Source organism: Gasterosteus aculeatus, chromosome 21 (assembly GCF_964276395.1).
Source record: "Gasterosteus aculeatus chromosome 21, fGasAcu3.hap1.1, whole genome shotgun sequence".
Taxonomy (NCBI): Eukaryota; Metazoa; Chordata; class Actinopteri; order Perciformes; family Gasterosteidae; genus Gasterosteus; species Gasterosteus aculeatus.
Genome location: NC_135708.1, coordinates 20,549,306 through 20,569,078, shown reverse-complemented (window position 1 = coordinate 20,569,078; position 19,773 = coordinate 20,549,306). Strand labels below are relative to the sequence as shown.

The 19,773-nt window shown below is 49.6% G+C and overlaps 3 protein-coding genes and 1 long non-coding RNA gene across 4 annotated transcripts; 2 read left to right on the top strand and 2 right to left on the bottom strand.

Moving 5' to 3' along the window:
• Positions 1-91: 91 nt before the first annotated feature.
• LOC120814850 (uncharacterized) lies at positions 92-1,412 on the bottom strand. The gene is made up of 4 exons (XR_013454213.1): positions 1,206-1,412; positions 1,097-1,143; positions 881-1,029; positions 92-794 (listed from the first exon to the last, which is right to left on the bottom strand). It is a non-coding gene; the product is annotated as an uncharacterized LOC120814850 (long non-coding RNA).
• Positions 1,413-2,904: 1,492 nt separating this feature from the next.
• LOC120814846 (uncharacterized) lies at positions 2,905-5,444 on the bottom strand. Its single transcript, XM_078096363.1, has 5 exons — positions 5,266-5,444; positions 5,157-5,203; positions 4,941-5,089; positions 3,066-4,857; positions 2,905-2,992 (listed from the first exon to the last, which is right to left on the bottom strand). The coding sequence occupies exons 3-4, from the start codon at positions 5,015-5,017 to the stop codon at positions 3,333-3,335; spliced, it is 1,602 nt and encodes a 533-aa protein (XP_077952489.1). The 5' UTR covers positions 5,018-5,089; positions 5,157-5,203; positions 5,266-5,444; the 3' UTR covers positions 2,905-2,992; positions 3,066-3,332.
• A 692-nt stretch (positions 5,445-6,136) lies between these two features.
• On the top strand, positions 6,137-10,853 carry LOC120814852 (neutral cholesterol ester hydrolase 1). The gene is made up of 5 exons (XM_040169923.2): positions 6,137-6,348; positions 7,199-7,421; positions 7,976-8,045; positions 8,215-8,386; positions 8,461-10,853. The coding sequence occupies exons 1-5, from the start codon at positions 6,214-6,216 to the stop codon at positions 9,049-9,051; spliced, it is 1,191 nt and encodes a 396-aa protein (XP_040025857.2). The 5' UTR covers positions 6,137-6,213; the 3' UTR covers positions 9,052-10,853.
• Positions 10,854-15,609: 4,756 nt separating this feature from the next.
• On the top strand, positions 15,610-19,743 carry LOC144390140 (tumor necrosis factor ligand superfamily member 10-like). The gene is made up of 6 exons (XM_078096364.1): positions 15,610-15,912; positions 16,426-16,551; positions 17,659-17,701; positions 17,787-17,903; positions 18,000-18,229; positions 18,653-19,743. Exons 1-6 carry the CDS (start codon positions 15,625-15,627, stop codon positions 18,860-18,862), a joined length of 1,014 nt encoding a protein of 337 aa, XP_077952490.1. The 5' UTR covers positions 15,610-15,624; the 3' UTR covers positions 18,863-19,743.
• Positions 19,744-19,773: the final 30 nt, after the last annotated feature.

Here is a 19,773-nt window from a genome sequence, read left to right as displayed (position 1 = left end):
CAGAGGTTTGCATGTTACTACAAGCAGTACATTAGAGTTCTGCACAAGAGTTAAATAATCTGTTGAAAATCTACTTTCATTGAAGTCATTACAAGATACAAAAGCAGTTTATTTCAATTTGACAAATCAATGCAACTGCGAAGTTGAAAGCATTCTTTGTAGAACTTCTGTGTTACAATAGCTGAAACAAACATAACTTATCGATATCTAAGCAGCTGAAACCAAGTTAATTTACACACCCTGCCCATACTAAGTGTACCAGTTCAAACCATTACTAGAGATCCTCAGACAAAAGTGGGATAACTACTGTAGTGTGGCTGCTGGGGAAGAAAACCAGCCTGCTGCTGCTGCTGCTGCTGCTGCTGTTGTGCAGGATAACCAGATTGTTGTTGTTGTGCAGGATAACCAGATTGTTGTTGTTGTGCAGGATAACCAGATTGTTGTTGTTGTTGTTGTGCAGGATAACCAGATTGTTGTTGCTGCTGCGCAGGATGATGGTGATGGTGATGATGCTGAGGAGGAGGAGGAGGATAAGGATGATGATGATGATGTATCAGCCCTGCAGGATAGCCGTGCCGCTGGGCCACTTGTGGAAGTTGCTTTTGTGGTTCTTGTTGCTGGGCAGGATAGATGGGTTGCCAGGGCACCCGGGGCTCTTGTGGTCGCCAGTGCTGTTGGGCGGTGTAGCCGTGTCGTTGGGCCACCTGGGGAGGCTGCGGGTAAAGATGGCTACGCGTCTGTGGCCACTGGGGGACCTTCTGCTGGGGCGGATTCTCAGACTCTGCTGCTTGTGGCTGTTGAAGATAATTTGATGACTACGGAGAGACGTGGGTTACTGACATTCAACTTACCACTAATTGGATGCGTTGTAGCTACTTGCCTTATACACATTGGGGGCTGAACCACCACCACGAGGCCAAGTCCTCCCTGAGGCCCCACCTGCAGCTTTAAAGCCATTTAAATATGGTCGATAGCCTGCAACTGGCACTTCATTGCCGCCATGCTTCTCAGCATATCCAATGCTGAAACCTGTAGAGCAGACATGTTGGTCCACACGTACGACCAATGGAGGAGCTGCTCTACTTCACTAACTCACCATGAGCTTGACGTCCTCCAACAGCCGTCAAGGACAGCAGAAACCACCTAGGCGAGACATCTCAGTTACCACGACTCAACCATTTAAGAGACTACACGTAGACACTTACCTCAAGAGAAACTCCATGGCTTCAGCCAGTTAGAAGCCGCTTAGTGAAGCAGCAAACACAAGCACTTCCGTCAACTCCACGAAAACACACAACTGAAGCAGATTTAAAACCAGGGAGTGTCCGAGGAGAGCTTTCTTTAACACCCCCCCTCTCACCCTGCTGACTAACTGGACTCAGGTGTGAGCAGTTGAAGGCAAGTAGAGCCAATCGTCTGACAGGAGAGCCATTGCATTATGGGAAACAAGGAAAGACTTTTTGCATGTCATTCCTGAACAAGGTGGGAAAAGGTGCTCAGCTTCATCATCAGGAATCAGGAAACATTTATTGCCAAAATATGTCAAACATACAAGGAATTTGTCTTGGCGGTTGGTGCGTGAAAGTAAACAGTATAACAATAGACAACAAGACAGCAGTGCACAAGTAATCAAATAAAATGCTAATGCAATGGGTTAGTAGAATAAGGCTATGGGTTAGTATAAAACAAGAGAATAAAGTTAGTTAAACATTTAAAATATTAAAGTTAAAAAATATTAAGTATAAAGTGCACTAGCGTTTGTGTGTTAATTCAGCCAAACTTCATTCAACGGGAGGTAAAACTGTTTTTCTTGGTTATATTTATTGGACATTCATGAGATCAAGAAGGATCAACAAGTACTCTTATAAGTTAGAAAATAATGTATGTTAAATGTATTAAAAACACTTCTTGAATCAAAATAAATGATCTTAAAGGGTACCTAAAAAATTATGCCTTCTAACTTTAAATATATTGGCTCATTTAACTCCTCTAAATGTTTTACAATGTTGTGCTGCAGCCTCTTTACTTAAGAACCAACTAAAAACAATCTGCACAGTAACATCTGATCCCGCCCACATCATCTCAATGTATCCATCTGATTGGCCGAGAAGCTGATGTTTGTTATCCAATTGGGGCTTCACATGTCGGTCATAGACTTCGTAATGCTTATTATGTACAGCAGGGTGTGTACCAGTGGGGAGGATGTCATCTGTAATGGAAGTGATTGGTAAAGGGATGAAAATGAAAACTGGCTTCAGAGTTTAATCTACAGCAATGAATCATTCTACAAGACCATCCAGTCGCTTCCACTCATCCAGGGCCGGAGGGTACGAGGGTATTCCAGACGTCCCTCTTCATAGCAACGTTTTCCAGCTCTTACAGGGGAACCCCGAGGCAGACGAGATATCGGCTTTCGGTTTACACTGGTGCCTCTGAGCCACTCACCGTACGAAGGAAGCTCCCGCCCACAGCGTTGGACTCCTAAATGAAGACGTTTGCCTTGAAGCTTCACCACAACAATGCCGTAGTGAGTTCCCACTCAGACCGAGAAATCCAATTGCCATCTGAAGTTTATTTTCAAGGAACAGAACAACCTCATTTTCATTAACCAAGGACACAATTCTGAGGTCCCCAAACTGGACACCTCCCTTTCCCTGGAAATCCATCTCATGACAAACCAATTGGTGACAAGGGACCACCACAGCGGAGACTCACACTTTGTCTTGGGATACCAAGATTTATTATAATATCACCTGCACAACAGTCCGAGCCAAGCAGTGCTTTCATCAAATAAAAGTTTCAGGTCAAAACCCTGAAACCTGTGATCTCGATATTCATTGTGTTTGGATCAGATAAACCATCACTTGATGTGGTACTTTTGTAAAAAGAGATCTATTGAAGAGATTATAGGATACAGAGTTTATTACAATCTGACAAGTCAATAAAACCTCTCAATTGGAAGGAGTCTGTAGAACCTCCAGTGTTGCGATGTCTGAAACACAAATTAAATGTCACGTCAAAAGGGCAATCTATTTGAAATCACAAAGCAGAGTAAAGTCACATACCTTTCCCATTGCTGCTCTGGAATTGATTGAAGACCATATCAATTCTCAATGTTACTACCATTTGTGGAGCTCCTTGGGGAAAATTTGTATAGTTCTTGTTTGTAGAATGGCTGTGGAGGCACCTGCCATATCTGCAGCTACTGGGGCACAGCCGACAGGTAGGTGGCTTTTGGGGCCATCATCCAAACTTTACTTATTTCAGCCACAATAGTAACAACCGGTTGGTTGCACCTGTGGCTGCTACTATTGGGTAGGTTAGCCAGCCTGCTAGGCTACCTGAGCCAGAAAGTAGCTAGCCTGCTGCTGCAGCGGCAGCAGCCACTGCAGGAGAGGATAGCCAGGAGGCCGGGGCACCAGGGGCCATTGCTGCTTCCGCCGTTGCAGGAGAGGATAGCCAGGAGCCTTTGGCGCCTGGGGCCGCTGCAGGAGAGGATAGCCAGGAGCCATGGGCGCCTGGGGCCGCTGCTGCTGCTGCTGCTGCAGGAGAGGATAGCCAGGAACCATGGGCGCCTGGGGCCGCTGCTGCTGCAGGAGAGGATAGCCAGGAGCCATGGGCGCCTGGGGCCGCTGCTGCTGCTGCTGCAGGAGAGGATAGCCAGGAGCCATGGGCGCCTGGGGCCGCTGCTGCTGCTGCTGCAGGAGAGGATAGCCAGGAGCCATGGGCGCCTGGGGCCGCTGCTGCAGGGGAGGATAGCCAGGAGCCATGGGCGCCTGGGGCCGCTGCTGCTGCAGGAGAGGATAGCCAGGAGCCATGGGCGCCTGGGGCCGCTGCTGCTGCAGGAGAGGATAGCCAGGAGCCATGGGCGCCTGGGGCCGCTGCTGCTGCAGGAGAGGATAGCCAGGAGCCATGGGCGCCTGGGGCCGCTGCTGCTGCAGGAGAGGATAGCCAGGAGCCATGGGCGCCTGGGGCCGCTGCTGCTGCAGGAGGGGATAGCCAGGAGCCTTGGCCGCCTGGGGCCGCTGCTGCAGGGGAGGACACCAAGTGTGGCGGTGCGCCTGAGGATGCTGCAGCTTTGGCAAATAGGGACAGCCAGAATGCCGGGGTTTCTTCTGCTGGAGCTTGGGAGGGTAGAGGATACACCGACGCACCATGGGCAGCACCATGGGCAGCACCATGGCAGGGCAGTTTTGGTTGCTGGGGGACCGGGGCGGGATAGCGAGGCGCTTGCTGGGGGACCGGGGCGGGATAGCGAGGCGCTTGCTGGGGGACCGGGGCGGGATAGCGAGGCGCTTGCTGGGGGACCGGGGCGGGATAGCGAGGCGCTTGCTGGGGGACCGGGGCGGGATAGCGAGGCGCTTGCTGGGGGACCGGGGCGGGATAGCGAGGCGCTTGCTGGGGGACCGGGGCGGGATAGCGAGGCGCTTGCTGTTGGCCGGGCGGTTGCTGTTGGCCATTTCGTCGCTGTTGCTGCTGGCCAGGATAGCCCGATGGTTGCTGTTGCTGGCCCGGATAGCCTGGTGGTTGCTGTTGCTGTTGCTGGCCCGGATAGCCTGGTGGTTGCTGTTGCTGTTGCTGGCCCGGATAGCCTGGTGGTTGTTGTTGCTGCTGCTGCTGCTGGCCCGGATAGCCAAGTTGTTGTTGCTGCTGCTGCTGCTGCTGCTGCTGCGAAGAATATCCAAGTTGTTGTTGCTGTTGCTGCTGCTGCTGCTGCTGCTGCTGGGCAACATAGCCAAGTTGTTGTTGTTGCTGCTGCTGCTGCTGCTGCTGCTGCTGTGGATGATAGCTAGGTTGATGGGAGATCTGGAGCTTCTGTTGCTTAGGCAGATATCCATGTGTCTCTGCCATGTGTGGCTGTTGAGGATAATATTATGAATACAGAGTTTCTGGCACAGACCGATTAAGTCTTTGCTATTTGTTGTGTTGTATCTACTTGCCTCAAATGTATTTGAGGTTGAACCACCACCACGAGGCCAAGTCCTCCACGAAGATCTGTCTCCAGATTTAAAGCCATTTAAATATGGTCGATAGCCTGCAACTGGCACTTCATTGCCGCCATGCTTCTCAGCATATCCAATGCTGAAACCTGTAGAGCAGACATGTTGGTCCACACATACGACCAATGGAGGAGCTGCTCTACTTCACTAACTCACCATGAGCTTGACGTCCTCCAACAGACGTCAAGGACAGCAGAAACCACCTAGGCGAGACATCTCAGTTACCACGACTCAACCATTTAAGAGACTACACGTAGACACTTACCTCAAGAGAAACTCCATGGCTTCAGCCAGTTAGAAGCCGCTTAGTGAAGCAGCAAACACAAGCACTTCCGTCAACTCCACGAAAACACACAACTGAAGCAGATTTAAAACCAGGGAGTGTCCGAGGAGAGCTTTCTTTAACACCCCCCCTCTCACCCTGCTGACTAACTGGACTCAGGTGTGAGCAGTTGAAGGCAAGTAGAGCCAATCGTCTGACAGGAGAGCCATTGCATTATGGGAAACAAGGAAAGACTTTTTGCATGTCATTCCTGAACACGGTGGGAAAAGGTGCTCAGCTTCATCATTGTGTGTTAATTCAGCCAAACTTCATTCAACAGGAGATAAAACTACTGCGTCAGTAAAGATCCAGAAGAGGGCAGAAGAAAGTCACAGTGAAATCATGTTCTCTGCTGCACCAGATTAGAGCTCCACATCTTGTTTCACACCCATGAATAATAACTCAGACGAATACAGGCTTATTGTTTGACTTTTAAAGCTTTGAATTTAATACAAAATGGGATTCACAGAGACGTTAATTTCATGTTTTCTTTACCGGACAATTGATTAATTTTTTTTTTGTAAATTAACTAATGAAAATACATTAGTAGTATTAAGAAATATTGGAGAATTATAATACAAATAATAGATATTATAATAATTTGATAATAATATTTACACATACACACATTGGCCTTGTCTAGTCCGAACGTACAAAAAACTACATATCCCATCAGCAGCCACATTACGCAAGGCCCACCCGACTTCCTGAGAAAAGACTTCAAAATAAGACACTCCTCGCATGTTGTCCGCATTGTCGTCGTGTCACTGAGTGGAAAATGTAATCTCAGATTTTATTCTGAAGGCGGTGTCATTCCTCCACGTCCGTCGGTTCCCGTGCGGAGCTTCCGGTCGCCTTCAACCGGCGGAGAAAGAAGAAGTTCGGCCCGCGATGAGGCTCCTTCTGGCCGGCGCCGCGCTGCTCTCAGCGGCCGCGTACTACGTCTACCTCCCGCTGCCCGGAGGGGTCTGCGAGCCCGTCAAGCTGATGCTGCTGGACGCGCTGTTCCGGAGCTTCATTCAGGCGGTGAGGAGGAGGAGGAGGAGGAGGAGGAGGACAGGTTGATGTTCACATCATGAGAGACAAGGACAACACTAGGAGAGGAGCACTACGGAGGAATTCATTATAAGAAAACACAAAAAGCGGAGTGGACACAATTCAAAGAGAGCAGAGTTTGACGTCAACACAATAGTGCAGAATAGAATCAATAACCCGTAACATGTTATATGAAAGCAGAATAGAATGTAACAGTAGAAATATAATACATAACATACAGGATGCAACTCGATCGAATAGACAGTAGAATCCTGTGCTTTGTACCACACTACACCACCCGAGAGTAGAACACACTATTATGTCTCTATAGGCAGTACACACACACACACACACACACACACACACACACACACACACACACACAGTGTGTAACTCGGGGGACTATTAAAGGTCTGGTGATCACAGCAGAGTGCGTGACCTTTGACCCTGCTGCTGTGTATAACGTGTTTGGCCGCTCACGCACACACACCCGATGACGTCATGCTTTTCTACTGAAGTTTCTACTCGACGAGCAGGACGGGTTTACACGCCCGCTGCCATGTTTGTTTTAACATTTATTATAATGTTTTTTTCATTTGAATTTTTTATGCAAATTCATTTTATTCCAATGTTTTTATTTTACTCAAACAAGAATATTTCCAAACTATTCCAATGTCTACTCATCTAATAAATGTTATTTTGTTAAAGTGGAAGAATTCTCCGGCTCACTTAAACGACTTTGTCAGAGGAGAGATGAGCTCATCTGCTTCGTATCGAGGATCGTTTGATTAACATCAAGATCGCGACAAACCTCCTCCTCATTTACCTGTTTGCCCCGCAGAGCGACGTGGCTCACGCGCTGGGCGTGTGCCACCGGGTGCACCTGCTGAACCGGGTGGTGTCCTGGGTGGAGGAGGTGGAGGCTCGATCCTGCTCCGCCGTGCACGTGACCGACTCCCAGCTGGGCGGCGTGCCGGCCCGAGTCTTCCAGCCGAAGGGGGGCAGGCGGCTGAAGAGGGGGGTCGTATACTTCCACGGGGGAGGGTGGGCGCTGGGCAGCGGACGTGAGTGTTTATTTATTAAAGCCAATTTCATGAATAACCCCTTGTTTTTGTTGACATAATCTCAGTATTTGTTATTGACATAATCTGACTAACTGTTGTTATTGACATAATTGACATTGTTGTTGTTGACAATCTCAGTATTTGTTGTTATTGACATAATCTCAGTATTTGTTGACATAATCTCACTATTTGTTGTTGTTGACACAATCTCACTGTATATTGTCGTTGACATAATCTCTAATAATCTCAAACTATTTGTTGTTGTTGACATAATCTCAGTATTTGTTTTTGTTGACATAATCTCACTGCATATGGTTGTTGACACAATCTCACTGTATATTGTTGTTGACATAATCTCACTATTTGTTGTTATTGACATAATTGACTATCTGTTGTTGTTGACATAATCTCAGTATTTGTTGTTGTTGACATAATTTCACTATTTGTTGTTGACATAATCTCACTATTTGTTGTTGTTGACATAATCTCACTATTGGTTGTTGTTGACATAATCTGACTGTTGTTGTTGACATGATCTCCCGTGTGCTCCACAGGGATGCGGTCATATGACCGTCTCTGCAGGAAAATGGCGGAGGACCTGGACTGCGTGGTCGTGTCGGTGGAGTGAGTTCACACCATCTGTTTGTTATTGTTTATTATGTGAAGAATAATCCGAGCTGTGAGAATATCGTTTACATCCGAACACGCTCTTCGTTAGAATTTAAGACGCCTCGGGCATAAAATCTGGAATCACGTAACGTCCCGTTGCTGTCTTCCGCTCCCGTTGCCATAGCTACCGCCTGGCCCCGGAGGCGGTGTTTCCGGATCAGTACCACGACGCGCTGGCGGCGGCGCGGGCCTTCCTGTCAGCTCCGGTCCTGGAGCGCTACGGCGTGGACCCGCAGAGGCTGTGCGTGTCCGGGGACAGCGCCGGGGGGAACCTGGCCGCCGCGGTGGCCCAAGAGGTACGGCGGCGAGGAAGGTTCACCTGTTGCCGGGTCGGTCCCGGTCGTCCTAATCGGCTGCTTGCCTCCCACAGCTCGGCTCGGACGGCGGCGCGGCGCCGAGGTTCAAGCTGCAGGCGCTGATCTACCCGGTGCTGCAGGCGCTGGACTTCCACACCGCGTCCTACCAGCAGAACCAGGCCGTGCCCATCCTCCACCGGCCCCTCATGGCCCGCTTCTGGCTGCAGTACCTGGGCGCCGACGCCTCCCTGGAGCCCCTCCTGCTCGCCAACAACCACAGCGCCCTGGACCAGCGCGCCAAGCTGGACTGGACCGCGCTGCTGCCGGCGGAGCGCAGGAAGCACTTCCGGCCCGTGGTGAGGGAAGGAGGCGCGGCGGGCGCGTTGCCGGGGCTGACGGACCCCCGGGCGGCGCCGCTGCTGGCGGAGAGCGCCGTGCTGAGCGCGACGCCCAAAGCCTACGTGATGACCTGCGAGTTCGACGTGCTGCGGGACGACGGGTTGATGTACGCCAGGCGGCTGCGGGACGCCGGCGTGGCGGTGACCAGCGACCACTACGAGGACGGGTTCCACGGCTGCATGGTGTTCGCCTTCCCCCCCGTGGCGTCCGCCGTCGGGCGGAGGAGCATCAACGGCTACGTCCGCTGGCTGGACCAGAACCTGTAGGCGGAGCAGATGATCCAATTCAAAGCTTTGACGAGTCCTGAGGACTCGTGATGTCACTTCCTGTTCCCTCCCCTCGCATGTCATGTGATTCATACACAGGTCAGTGAAGTCATGTGACCGTGGTGGCCGAGCGTCAGCCCCTCAGGGAAGATTATCTCGATGAAACAAACACCTTTTATTTACTGCAATGATCCCAAATCCAGATTAAGAATCCCGTGACTTCCTGTCGGGCCACAACGACACTTCCTGTCCACCGAAGTACAAAACCAAAACACGATCGAACAAAAGAAAGTGACGCTGATCTCAAACAGCGTTTAATCCTAATCTACGGGATTAAAGAACTACACACAATGCTGGTTGTTCACACTTTTAAGATGCACATTCTGAACTAAATCAAATCACACGCCTGCATTAAAACTGGGGAAATAAATCCAGATTAAAACGTCTGATCTTTTAAAATAAAGAAAACAAACTCCAGGTTATTTTTTTAAACCAAAAAAGAAAAGAAGAGCCTCAAATATTCTTCTAATGAAAACTTTTGCTCCTTTAAGATGCACTGAGACACACAAACACACACTAACCCTAACTGGCCTCTGTGTGTGTGTGTGTGTGTGTGTCTCTGTGTGTGTGTGTGTGTCTCTGTGTGTGTGTGTGTGTGTGTCTCTGTGTGTGTGTGTGTCTCTGTGCGTGTGTGTGTGTGTGTGTGTGTGTGTGTGTGTGTGTGTGTGTGTGTGTGTGTGTGTGTGTGTGTGTGTGTGTGTGTGTGTCTCTGTGTGTGTGTGTGTCTCTGTGCGTGTGTGTGTGTGCGTGTGTGTGTGTGTGTGTGTGTGTGTGTGTGTGTGTGTGTGTGTGTGTGTGTGTGTGTGTGTGTGTGTGTGGTACAAGTGGGCCAGAGTTCACAGCTGTGTTCACTCACTGGATTGTGCAATATTGTATGTTTGAGAGTGACTCTGATGACGTGCTGAGGAGGATGAGGAGGATGATGATGAGGAGGATGATGATGAAGATGATGACGAGGAGGAATGTTACATATCAGCATTCGTCGGGTCCGGCGGCCATTTTAATAGAGATTGTTTAGTCACAATAAACTAAATGAATTGAACGTCAGAATGAAATCAAACCAAACGGGATGTGACGTCCTCGTAGCTCTTCAGTGTTGATGAACACTGAATGTTTGTCGTAAACATGATGAAATATTTACAAAACATTAAACTTTTTTACTGCAGATACAAAAGTTAGAATTTCTCTTTGGGATAAAAATGCAAACGTGTGATTAGTTTGATCGAGCGATTGAGTGACCTTCATCATTTCGGGGGTTTCTGACGTCTTGAAGGTCAAAGGGTGAATCGATGATCAGAGGAAACATTATTTAGTAAACGAATCATTTTGGTGGAGGAACGTAGAACCGTCACGTGACACCGTGACTTCCTGTCCGCGTCGCTGTGGTGGTCATGTGACCTCACAGGAAATGAGATATGAAATATGATTAATAATCAGAACTGATGTCACAGGGTTTATCTGCTGTATCTCTACACACTGTAACATTCACAATTCACTATTTTGTCATTTATTTATGAAATTAAAGCTTTTATGACCCATTAAGATGTTTTTTCTTTTCCTGTCGTCAATTTCTATTTAAGGAAATAAACCATCTCTAATTACTAATAACTACTAATAGGAAGCAGAATGAGTTTAATGTATTCATTTGTAAATGATCCCTAATTCCGTCATATATAAAATTATATACTATTATTTATTGTTTATTTACAGTACAAAATGCTAATAAATAAATGCAATTATGATTTAATTTGTTTGACTTGTAATTTCAGAATAAAGGTTTGACACAGCAGATGGCGCCAATCAGCACATCTGCTGTTGTGTTATTTATGGCGTTTCTCATTTTATCTGAGAGATTTATGACCGCCTCCAACATATAAAATATATATATATATATTTATAATATATAAATATATATATTATATGTATATAATGAAATAAAAAGCTCCTTCAAGTCAAGTCTGCAGACGCACAACAGACGCACAACAGACGCACAACAGACGCACCGATCAGGTCACCAGCAGGATTTAGGAGGAAACACCTCTTTGTCCCTCCAGAGGAGCAAGAAAAAGATGCTTATCTCTCTTGATGCAGCGTGATGTGATGTGATGAAGGTGAAGATGAAGGTGAAGGTGGGCCGACCTTCTTCGTTCCTCCCGCAGGTTCGTCAGCCGCCGTTAAACATCCTGCAGGATGTAAATGAAACCACAAGTCTGAAGACATGAAGTCGCTCTCACGTCTTTCTTTGAAGGGTTGAATATTTAAACTCTTTTGATTGACAGCAGCAACAAGAGCAGCAGCGGCGAGACACTCCGCCCCCCCCCTCCCCCCCACACGCCCCCCCCTCCCTCCCCACGCCCCCCCCCCCCCCCCCCCCCCCCCCCCGTTAATCACAGGCTGATCATTTCTAAGCAAAACAGAGTGAAACTAAGCGGTGAGAATGTGAAGGGAATTCATGTGGGAGAATGTTATCGCTGAGACTAAAGGTCATATTGTTCACTCCTTCCTGACGGGCCGGGGGGCCGCGGGGGGCCGCGGGGGCAGGAAGGCAATTATGAAATAAAAATAGGGGGAGAGAGGACAGAGAAGGACCCACAATGTGGGCCATGAACTACACGAGGACACATTCTGCATGTTACACACACGCGTGACCCATGACGCCTCCTAACGAGCATTAATGGGAGACGCCCCTGTCCTCCAGATGTTGGACCACCGATCCAAGGGTCTGGACACGCCCCCAAAATATGATCACCACGTCAACAACAAACACAAAGTCACAGCAGCAGGTAAACAAACAGGTAGACAAACAGGTAGACAAACAGGTAAACAAACAGGTAGACAAACAGGTAAACAAACAGGTAGACAAACATGTAAACAAACAGGTAGACAAACAGGTAAACAAACAGGTAGACAAACAGGTAAACAAACAGGTAGACAAACAGGTAGACAAACAGGTAAACAAACAGGTAGACAAACAAGTAGACAAACAGGTAGACAAATAGGTAAACAAACAGGTAGACAAACAAGTAAACAAACAGGTAGACAAACAGGTAGACAAACAGGTAGACAAATAGGTAAACAAACAGGTAGACAAACAGGTAAACAAACAGGTAGACAAACAAGTAGACAAACAGGTAGACAAATAGGTAAACAAACAGGTAGACAAACAGGTAAACAAACAGGTAGACAAACAGGTAAACAAACAGGTAGACAAACAAGTAGACAAACAGGTAGACAAACAGGTATCAAGTCCGTCTTACGTCCATGTTTAGACATGTTTAAAGCTAAAGCTGCACACACACACACGCAGACACACACACACGCACACACACACACACACACACACACGCACACACACACACACGCACGCACACACACACACACGCACGCACACGCGCACATACGCAGACCCACAGGCTCCAAAACACTTTCACTCACGCATAGACATGTAAACGCCTTGGATACGAGAACACACGCGCACACACACACACACACACACACACACACACACGTCAACCTAAACCCCCTCAGAGTAAATCTGACATCAAACTAAATGGAGCCAAAAGGAAAACGTTTTGTGAACGTTGGAAAGTCCCCAAAGGTTTCCTGTTTGCTCATTGGTCGGCTCATAAGTTTGGCTGCCTGTCGCCCTCCTCTGTGTGGGTGTGTGTGGGTGTGTGTGGTATGGAGTGTGTATGTGTGTGTATGTGGGAGTGTGTGTGCTCAACCCAGATATCAGTGACATTGTTCAGTTCTGGGTCCTGTGTTCTTTCTTTTAACAGAGTGTGTGTGTGTGTGCATGTGTGTCTGTATGTGTCTCGACTGGACTCACCCCTTAAACCCGTCGCTCAGGATTCACCCTAAAAACTGGCGATTTAGAGCAAATTTAGACACCTGTCAATCAGCGTGTAGCCCCGCCCTAAAGCATCATCTGCTTTATGGTCTGTTTGACTTTAAATGGTCCATAGTTCACTAAATGAACATTGAAACTAGAGACTGAGACCATAAACTCATGTTTACAGTGTTTACTGAGGGAATAAATCAAGAGAGAAGTAGAGTCATTTCCTCATAGACGTCTATGGGAGCAGAGGAGTCGCCCCCTGCTGGTCACTACAGAGAAGTAGAGTCATTTCCTCATAGACGTCTATGGGAGCAGAGGAGTCGCCCCCTGCTGGTCACTACAGAGAAGTAGAGTCATTTCCTCATAGACGTCTATGGGAGCAGAGGAGTCGCCCCCTGCTGGTCACTACAGAGAAGTAGAGTCATTTCCTCATAGACGTCTATGGGAGCAGAGGAGTCGCCCCCTGCTGGTCACTACAGAGAAGTAGAGTCATTTCCTCATAGACGTCTATGGGAGCAGAGGAGTCGCCCCCTGCTGGTCACTACAGAGAAGTAGAGTCATTTCCTCATAGACGTCTATGGGAGCAGAGGAGTCGCCCCCTGCTGGTCACTACAGAGAAGTAGAGTCATTTCCTCATAGACGTCTATGGGGGCAGAGGAGTCGCCCCCTGCTGGTCACTACAGAGAAGTAGAGTCATTTCCTCATAGACGTCTATGGGAGCAGAGGAGTCGCCCCCTGCTGGTCACTACAGAGAAGTAGAGTCATTTCCTCATAGACGTCTATGGGAGCAGAGGAGTCGCCCCCTGCTGGTCACTACAGAGAAGTAGAGTCATTTCCTCATAGACGTCTATGGGAGCAGAGGAGTCGCCCCCTGCTGGTCACTACAGAGAAGTAGAGTCATTACCTCATAGACGTCTATGGGAGCAGAGGAGTCGCCCCCTGCTGGTCACTACAGAGAAGTAGAGTCATTTCCTCATAGACGTCTATGGGAGCAGAGGAGTCGCCCCCTGCTGGTCACTACAGAGAAGTAGAGTCATTACCTCATAGACGTCTATGGGAGCAGAGGAGTCGCCCCCTGCTGGTCACTACAGAGAAGTAGAGTTGACGGTTTGCTCTGTGAGGACCTGATGTTTGTCACATCTGGAAATGTAGTGCACACATACATGCACACATGTACAGGGGGCGTCTATTGACTTGGACGCATTACGTCATGGGGTCTCATGTCAGTCAAATGGAATGTGGAAGCCCTCGTTGCTCCACCTCGTACTCTACGTCGTTAAATCAGCTTTTGGAGACGACGGATCAACGCGTCGGCGGTCCGGACCGTCGGCCGTGTGAAGGCTCCCTGAGAGGAGAAGCCGGGATGCAGCTCAGAGCCCCCCAGGTGATTCCTACCCATCGACCACTGCACGCACCACGGACCCCTTTACGACGCGCTCCCCTCGCCGCCGGCGCCGCCTGTAACGTGAACCAGAGAGACGGGAGGACGAGGGAGTCGACTTTGTGGGGGAGTCGGTCAGCTCTCGTCTTTGTCTCCCCATCACAAACTTGGCCGCCGTTCAGAAATACACTCGTGTGTGTGTGTGTGTGTGTGTGTGTGTTACATCGCGGGGACCACCAGTCTCTGCCCACGTTGCAGACAAAAATACTGAGATTGGTTCTCTGGTCTGAGCGCACACACACACACACACACACACACGCACACGATTACCCCCAGCAGGCGCTGCAGAGTGAAACCCTAAGCGGAGAGCGTCTCCCTGGAGGAGGTGGGGGGGGCAGATTGAGGCCAGATGTTCCAGATGCAGAAGCCAAGCGGGATCGGGATCCATTTATACGCTGAGCGAGTCCTCGCCGTCAGAGCGCGGCGGCGAGCTCGGGGCCTTTCTGAGTCTCCGTCCTTCGGTTAAACTTTGTAGAGTTTTGGTTCTTTTTGGAGAACGTGAGAAGGAAAGAACGATTTGAGAAAACGTTTTAGTGACAACGTGAAAGAGACGTTTAGGTTTAACACCTGACATTTAAATGGTGCTGAAGCTCTTTTCTCTCCCGTGTTTATTGGAAGTTAATGTAAAGCTTCCTAATTCCCCTCAATCACAAACATCTGGTGCAGGAACACAAGAACCAAGAAAACGCGTCTCAGGCGTTAATGAACAAATGACACAAACAGTGTTTCACCGCGTCGATGCTTCTCCGTCCACGACCACGTTTTACAACATTCACCACCAAACGGCGTAAAATGTGCCGTTAAGTAGGCGAAGGCCTGAAGAAAACACTGTTAGCTTAACGCTCTTGATTTGCAGGACATTCTTCAGTCCACTTCATTGACGAGTCAACACTGAGAGACAAACTGGGACAACGTGTTTTGTCTTTCATCCCACCTCAAATATTTGTGTCTTCTTCATAAGCGGTTTGTCTTCGTAGCAGCCGGCGAGCAAACGAGAACCTCGTGTCTCTAGAAGAGCAGCTCGATAAAAGACGTCCTCCTGAATATGAAGGTCCTGCCAGAAATGATTCACGACCCGTGACCTGCGTGGACGTGTCCCCCAGAGGAGTCCTAGAGGAGACGTGTCCCCCAGAGGAGTCCCGTCCTCTGCAGGGTTGTTATTGGTGAGACAGGTCGGTCCACGGAGACACACGGCGTCTCCCAGGAGGACATCTGTGTTCCTCCCTCCTCCTCAATGGAACCAGAATCTCTCCAGGAGGAACTCAAGGAGGGAGAGTTTGTTGTCCGCCCGCCCCCTCGCTCCCTCCCTCCCTCCTCCTCCTCCTCCCTCCTCCTCCCCGCCGGGTATAAGTGCGGCAGTCAGCCCGGTGCCATTGTTCTCGTCCTGCTGCTGCGGGTCGGTACCGGCTCGGGGATGACGGGCTCCGGGCCGCGGCTCGGCGTGCTGCTGCTGCTGGCGGTGCTGCTGCAGACGCTGGTGGTGACGGTGACGGTGCTGCGCTTCACCGCCGCGCTCAACTCGGTAAGACGCGCGCGCGCGAGAGGTGATCGGCTCGTGAACGCGGCTCGAACCCACACTTTTGTTCTTGGCGGATTGACCTTTGACACCCGAAAGATCTACGCGCGCGAGCGCGTCGTTTGTCAGTGCGCGTGGTCGCTGTTGCGGGAAACTTCTTTTCATTTGTTCCTCTTTTCCCCGAACGCGACGCGTTCAATGCTCGCACGCACGCGCGCGCGCACGTCTTCTGTTTGCATGTGCAGAGCACGTCGAGAGAAGCAGGAAGTGGAAGCAGCTTTATGATCAGCTGTGATTATCAGACAGTTCTGTGAAGGCGCGTGCGTGCGTGCGCGTGGACTCACCCTGCTTGTTTGGGCGCGCGCGCGTAAACCTGGATTCGATTCACAGGAATCCGTAATTAAGATGAGACGTGCACGAGGAGCTGAAGAATGAGTGACGTCGGGCTGAATGTGACCGTCCCGGTGCCCCCCCCTGCCCTCATGTGCCCCCCTCTGTGCCCCCCCTATGTGCCCCCAGATGAAGGAGACCTTCGCCAGGAGCAGCGCGTCCTGCCTGACGGGCGGAGGCCCGCAGAGCATCGCGGCGGTGCGCGGTGACCCGTGCTGGCAGGTGACGCAGCAGCTCCACCTGCTCATCGAGAAGGTAACACACACACACACACACACACACACACACACGGGCCCCCCTGGTGACGCGTTGCATCACGTATGACGTCACCATCAGTAGTTTATGACCAGCTGTGCTTTATAAAGCAGATGTTGAGCTCACATCTTATTAGTGACACAAATATCCGCATTTATCTTCTTCTCTTCTTCCTGTTTCCAAGTGATTCGAGTCATCGGACTGAAAAGCGTCAGAAAACATTCTGCTTTCATCCATTTTATCGGTGACTTTTCATTAATCAATAACCCGTATGAGTTGATCATTAGAGACACGGACACTTCACTGCCACATGTTCACACGTCACCACCAACACACTCCGGATCACTCCGCCGCTGAAAATAGTCCCAGCGGCTGCTTTAAACGCTTGCAGATAAAAAACTTACACAATACAAATAATCATCAGTATTATTATATCATTTTTAAAATAGACCTCTATAGATCGATTTAATACTAAACACTGTTACTTGAACACGTTTTTAAATGAATTATTGTCCTTATCTGCTGTTTTCTGAACACCAGAGGAAGGAAAAAAAAAGCTGAATGATCCGAATCTTCGTCTGCAGACGCACAAAGAACTCCTTCATGGAGCCTTAATCAGCACAGGAATGTGCTCACCTGCACACACACACACACACACACACACACATACACAGTGTTTTTTTTTCTTTCAAATGAAATCTGGTTCAGAACAAAACGCCGATGCCGTTTAAATAAAACAAAGCTTTAAATCTGCTTCTGATCACAAATGTAAGATGAGCTTTTATTTTGGCAGAACGGCGTCTGCGTGTAAACATGACTTCATCCTCATGTGGATTCTATTGAATCTTGTTTTTCTTTGTCTTAAGTTGAGCAAGTTGTCTAAATTACACAGAAGAATAAAGCTTCTTTCTTCCGTTAGTTATTCGAATGATTCGTATGATTTACAAATGAAATACGAGGATCCAGGATTCAAAGTGGACTAAAAAAATGCTTCATCAGTTCAGCATTCGATGCATGTTTTTAAGGCGAGTGAAGGGGGGGGGGGGTCTGGGGGGGCTCTCCCTCGTTGGCGGTCAGGCCTTAACGGATCTCCTCTCGTCTTCACAGTCGCTGTCTCAGCGATACCAGCAGATCTCATCGGCCGTCAGAGGTGAGCAGCTCACCTGACAGCACCTGTGCGTTGTTCCTCTCGCCCACGCTCACTCCTCTGCCCCCCCCCCCCCCCCCCCCCCCAGATGAAGTGTCCCGGGTGCTGCCCTCGCTCGTGATGGTCGACAAGGCTTCTCCTCGCCCCAACGTGGCGGCACACGTCACCGGAAGCTTTGTGCCCAAAGTGGAGCGAGAGGGACGAGGTGAGCAGAGACCACGTTGCTGATCTTATTGGCCCGGGAGTCTTCTTTTACTCTGAAAATCCTCACCTTCCTGTCGGTGTCCTGTTGACCGCTCAGCTCCGGCCCCCGGCGGGCGGCGGGTGCAGGGCCAGAAGATCTCGTGGTGGGAGGGGCACAAGGGGCAGGCCTTCCTGCAGGACGTCCTGCTGGTGGACGGGGAGCTGGTGGTGCCGCAGCCCGGCCTCTACTACGTCTACGCCCAGACCTACTTCAGACACACCCCCCCGCTGGGGGAGGAGGGGGGGGGCGACCGGGGGAGGGCGCTGCTGCAGTACGTCTACAAAAAGGTGAGCGGACCCCTGATGCCGGTTTGATTCATGTGAAAACCTCCTTGTGTGCAGCCGTGGAACCATCTTCCCCTAAAGAGTCCCAACATTCCAAACATTCCCTACATTCCAAAGCTCGCGGCGGATAAACGTAAAAACATAAATGTTCCGTCTGTGAACATCAAATAGTTTTTAAGCGGGTAGATGATTAAAACGTCTCCCAGCTGATCACCAACAGGACTTCTGCTGATTTCCGCCGTGTCTCCGTGACATTTGGATCCCAGATGTGGAGTTTAAACCAAACGGGATGTTTTGGATTCATGCCCCCCCCCCCCCCTCCCCCTCCCAGATGTGTTCTCCCAAAACGTGACGATGCAAAAAGATTAAAAAGTGAACTCTTGCACACTCATTTATTAAGGGACTCCCCCCCCCCCCCCCCCCCAGGTGAGCTCCTACCAGGTTCCCATCCTGCTGATGAAGACCAGCCGGACCTCCTGCTGGACCCGGGGCGCCGAGTTCTCGCTGTACTCCGCCCACCAGGGGGGGCTGTTCCCGCTCAGCGCCGGCGACCGGCTCTTCGTCACGGCGACCAACGCGTCCGCCGTGGACATGGACGAGAGGAGCAGCTTCTTCGGGGCGTTTCTCATCAGCTAGACGACCGCGAACGCATCGCGGGAGCCTCCCGACTCCCGACAGAGTCACAAACGGGAAGAGGGCCGCCCCTTTGTGACGGGGGAGGGGCCCATGTGGGTGAATCAACCAGATATTTAGTATTTGAGGATCCGCAGTCTGAAAGCTGCATTCTCCGCAGTGACCAGCAGGGGGCGACTCCTCTGCTCCCATAGACGTCTATGAGGAAATGACTCTACTTCTCTCGATTTATTCCCTCAGTAAACGTTGTAAACATGAGTTTATGGTCTCAGTCTCTAGTTTAGGTATTTGCTTAATGGATGAATAAAAGCAGATGGCAGCGACTCCTTACATCACGCCACAAACCAACGTGACATCACCGCTATGATGCAGCATTCAAGGTCATCGTGGTCATATGTTCTCCTCACATTTGTGGCTGATAATCTAAATTCTACGGTCTGTGTGTTGATCTGTCCTCCACCATGAACGGAAATGGAAAGATTGTAAATATTGAAAGTTTTGTGTAATTCTTCGGCCTCAAACTTAGCGCTACATTAAGTAGCTTCCTCCACAGCGAGTAGCTACGAGCGTTGAAAGATTAACGGTGTGAAATGGACTCTTAAAACACGAGGCGCTCCCCATAAATCAGGCCTCGTGTTTGTTGGCAGCAGCTTGGCGGTTCCCCTTCGAACGGTGCGTTCGAGCGCTCTCCTGGAACGGCCGTATTTTCAGGATCAGCTGCTGATGTGACTTTGAGACCGAGCAGCAGAAACGTGTCCTTTGTTGGTTTAAAAGCACGGTTGACCAAATCTGTGACTAACTGAGTGAGTTGAGATGTTCATTCTTAACTTCAGACGTGAAGGTCACTGAAAATCAATAAACTGATGTCAATGTTAAAGCCCAAATGTCCACATTCTCCTCTTTCCAATAGGACT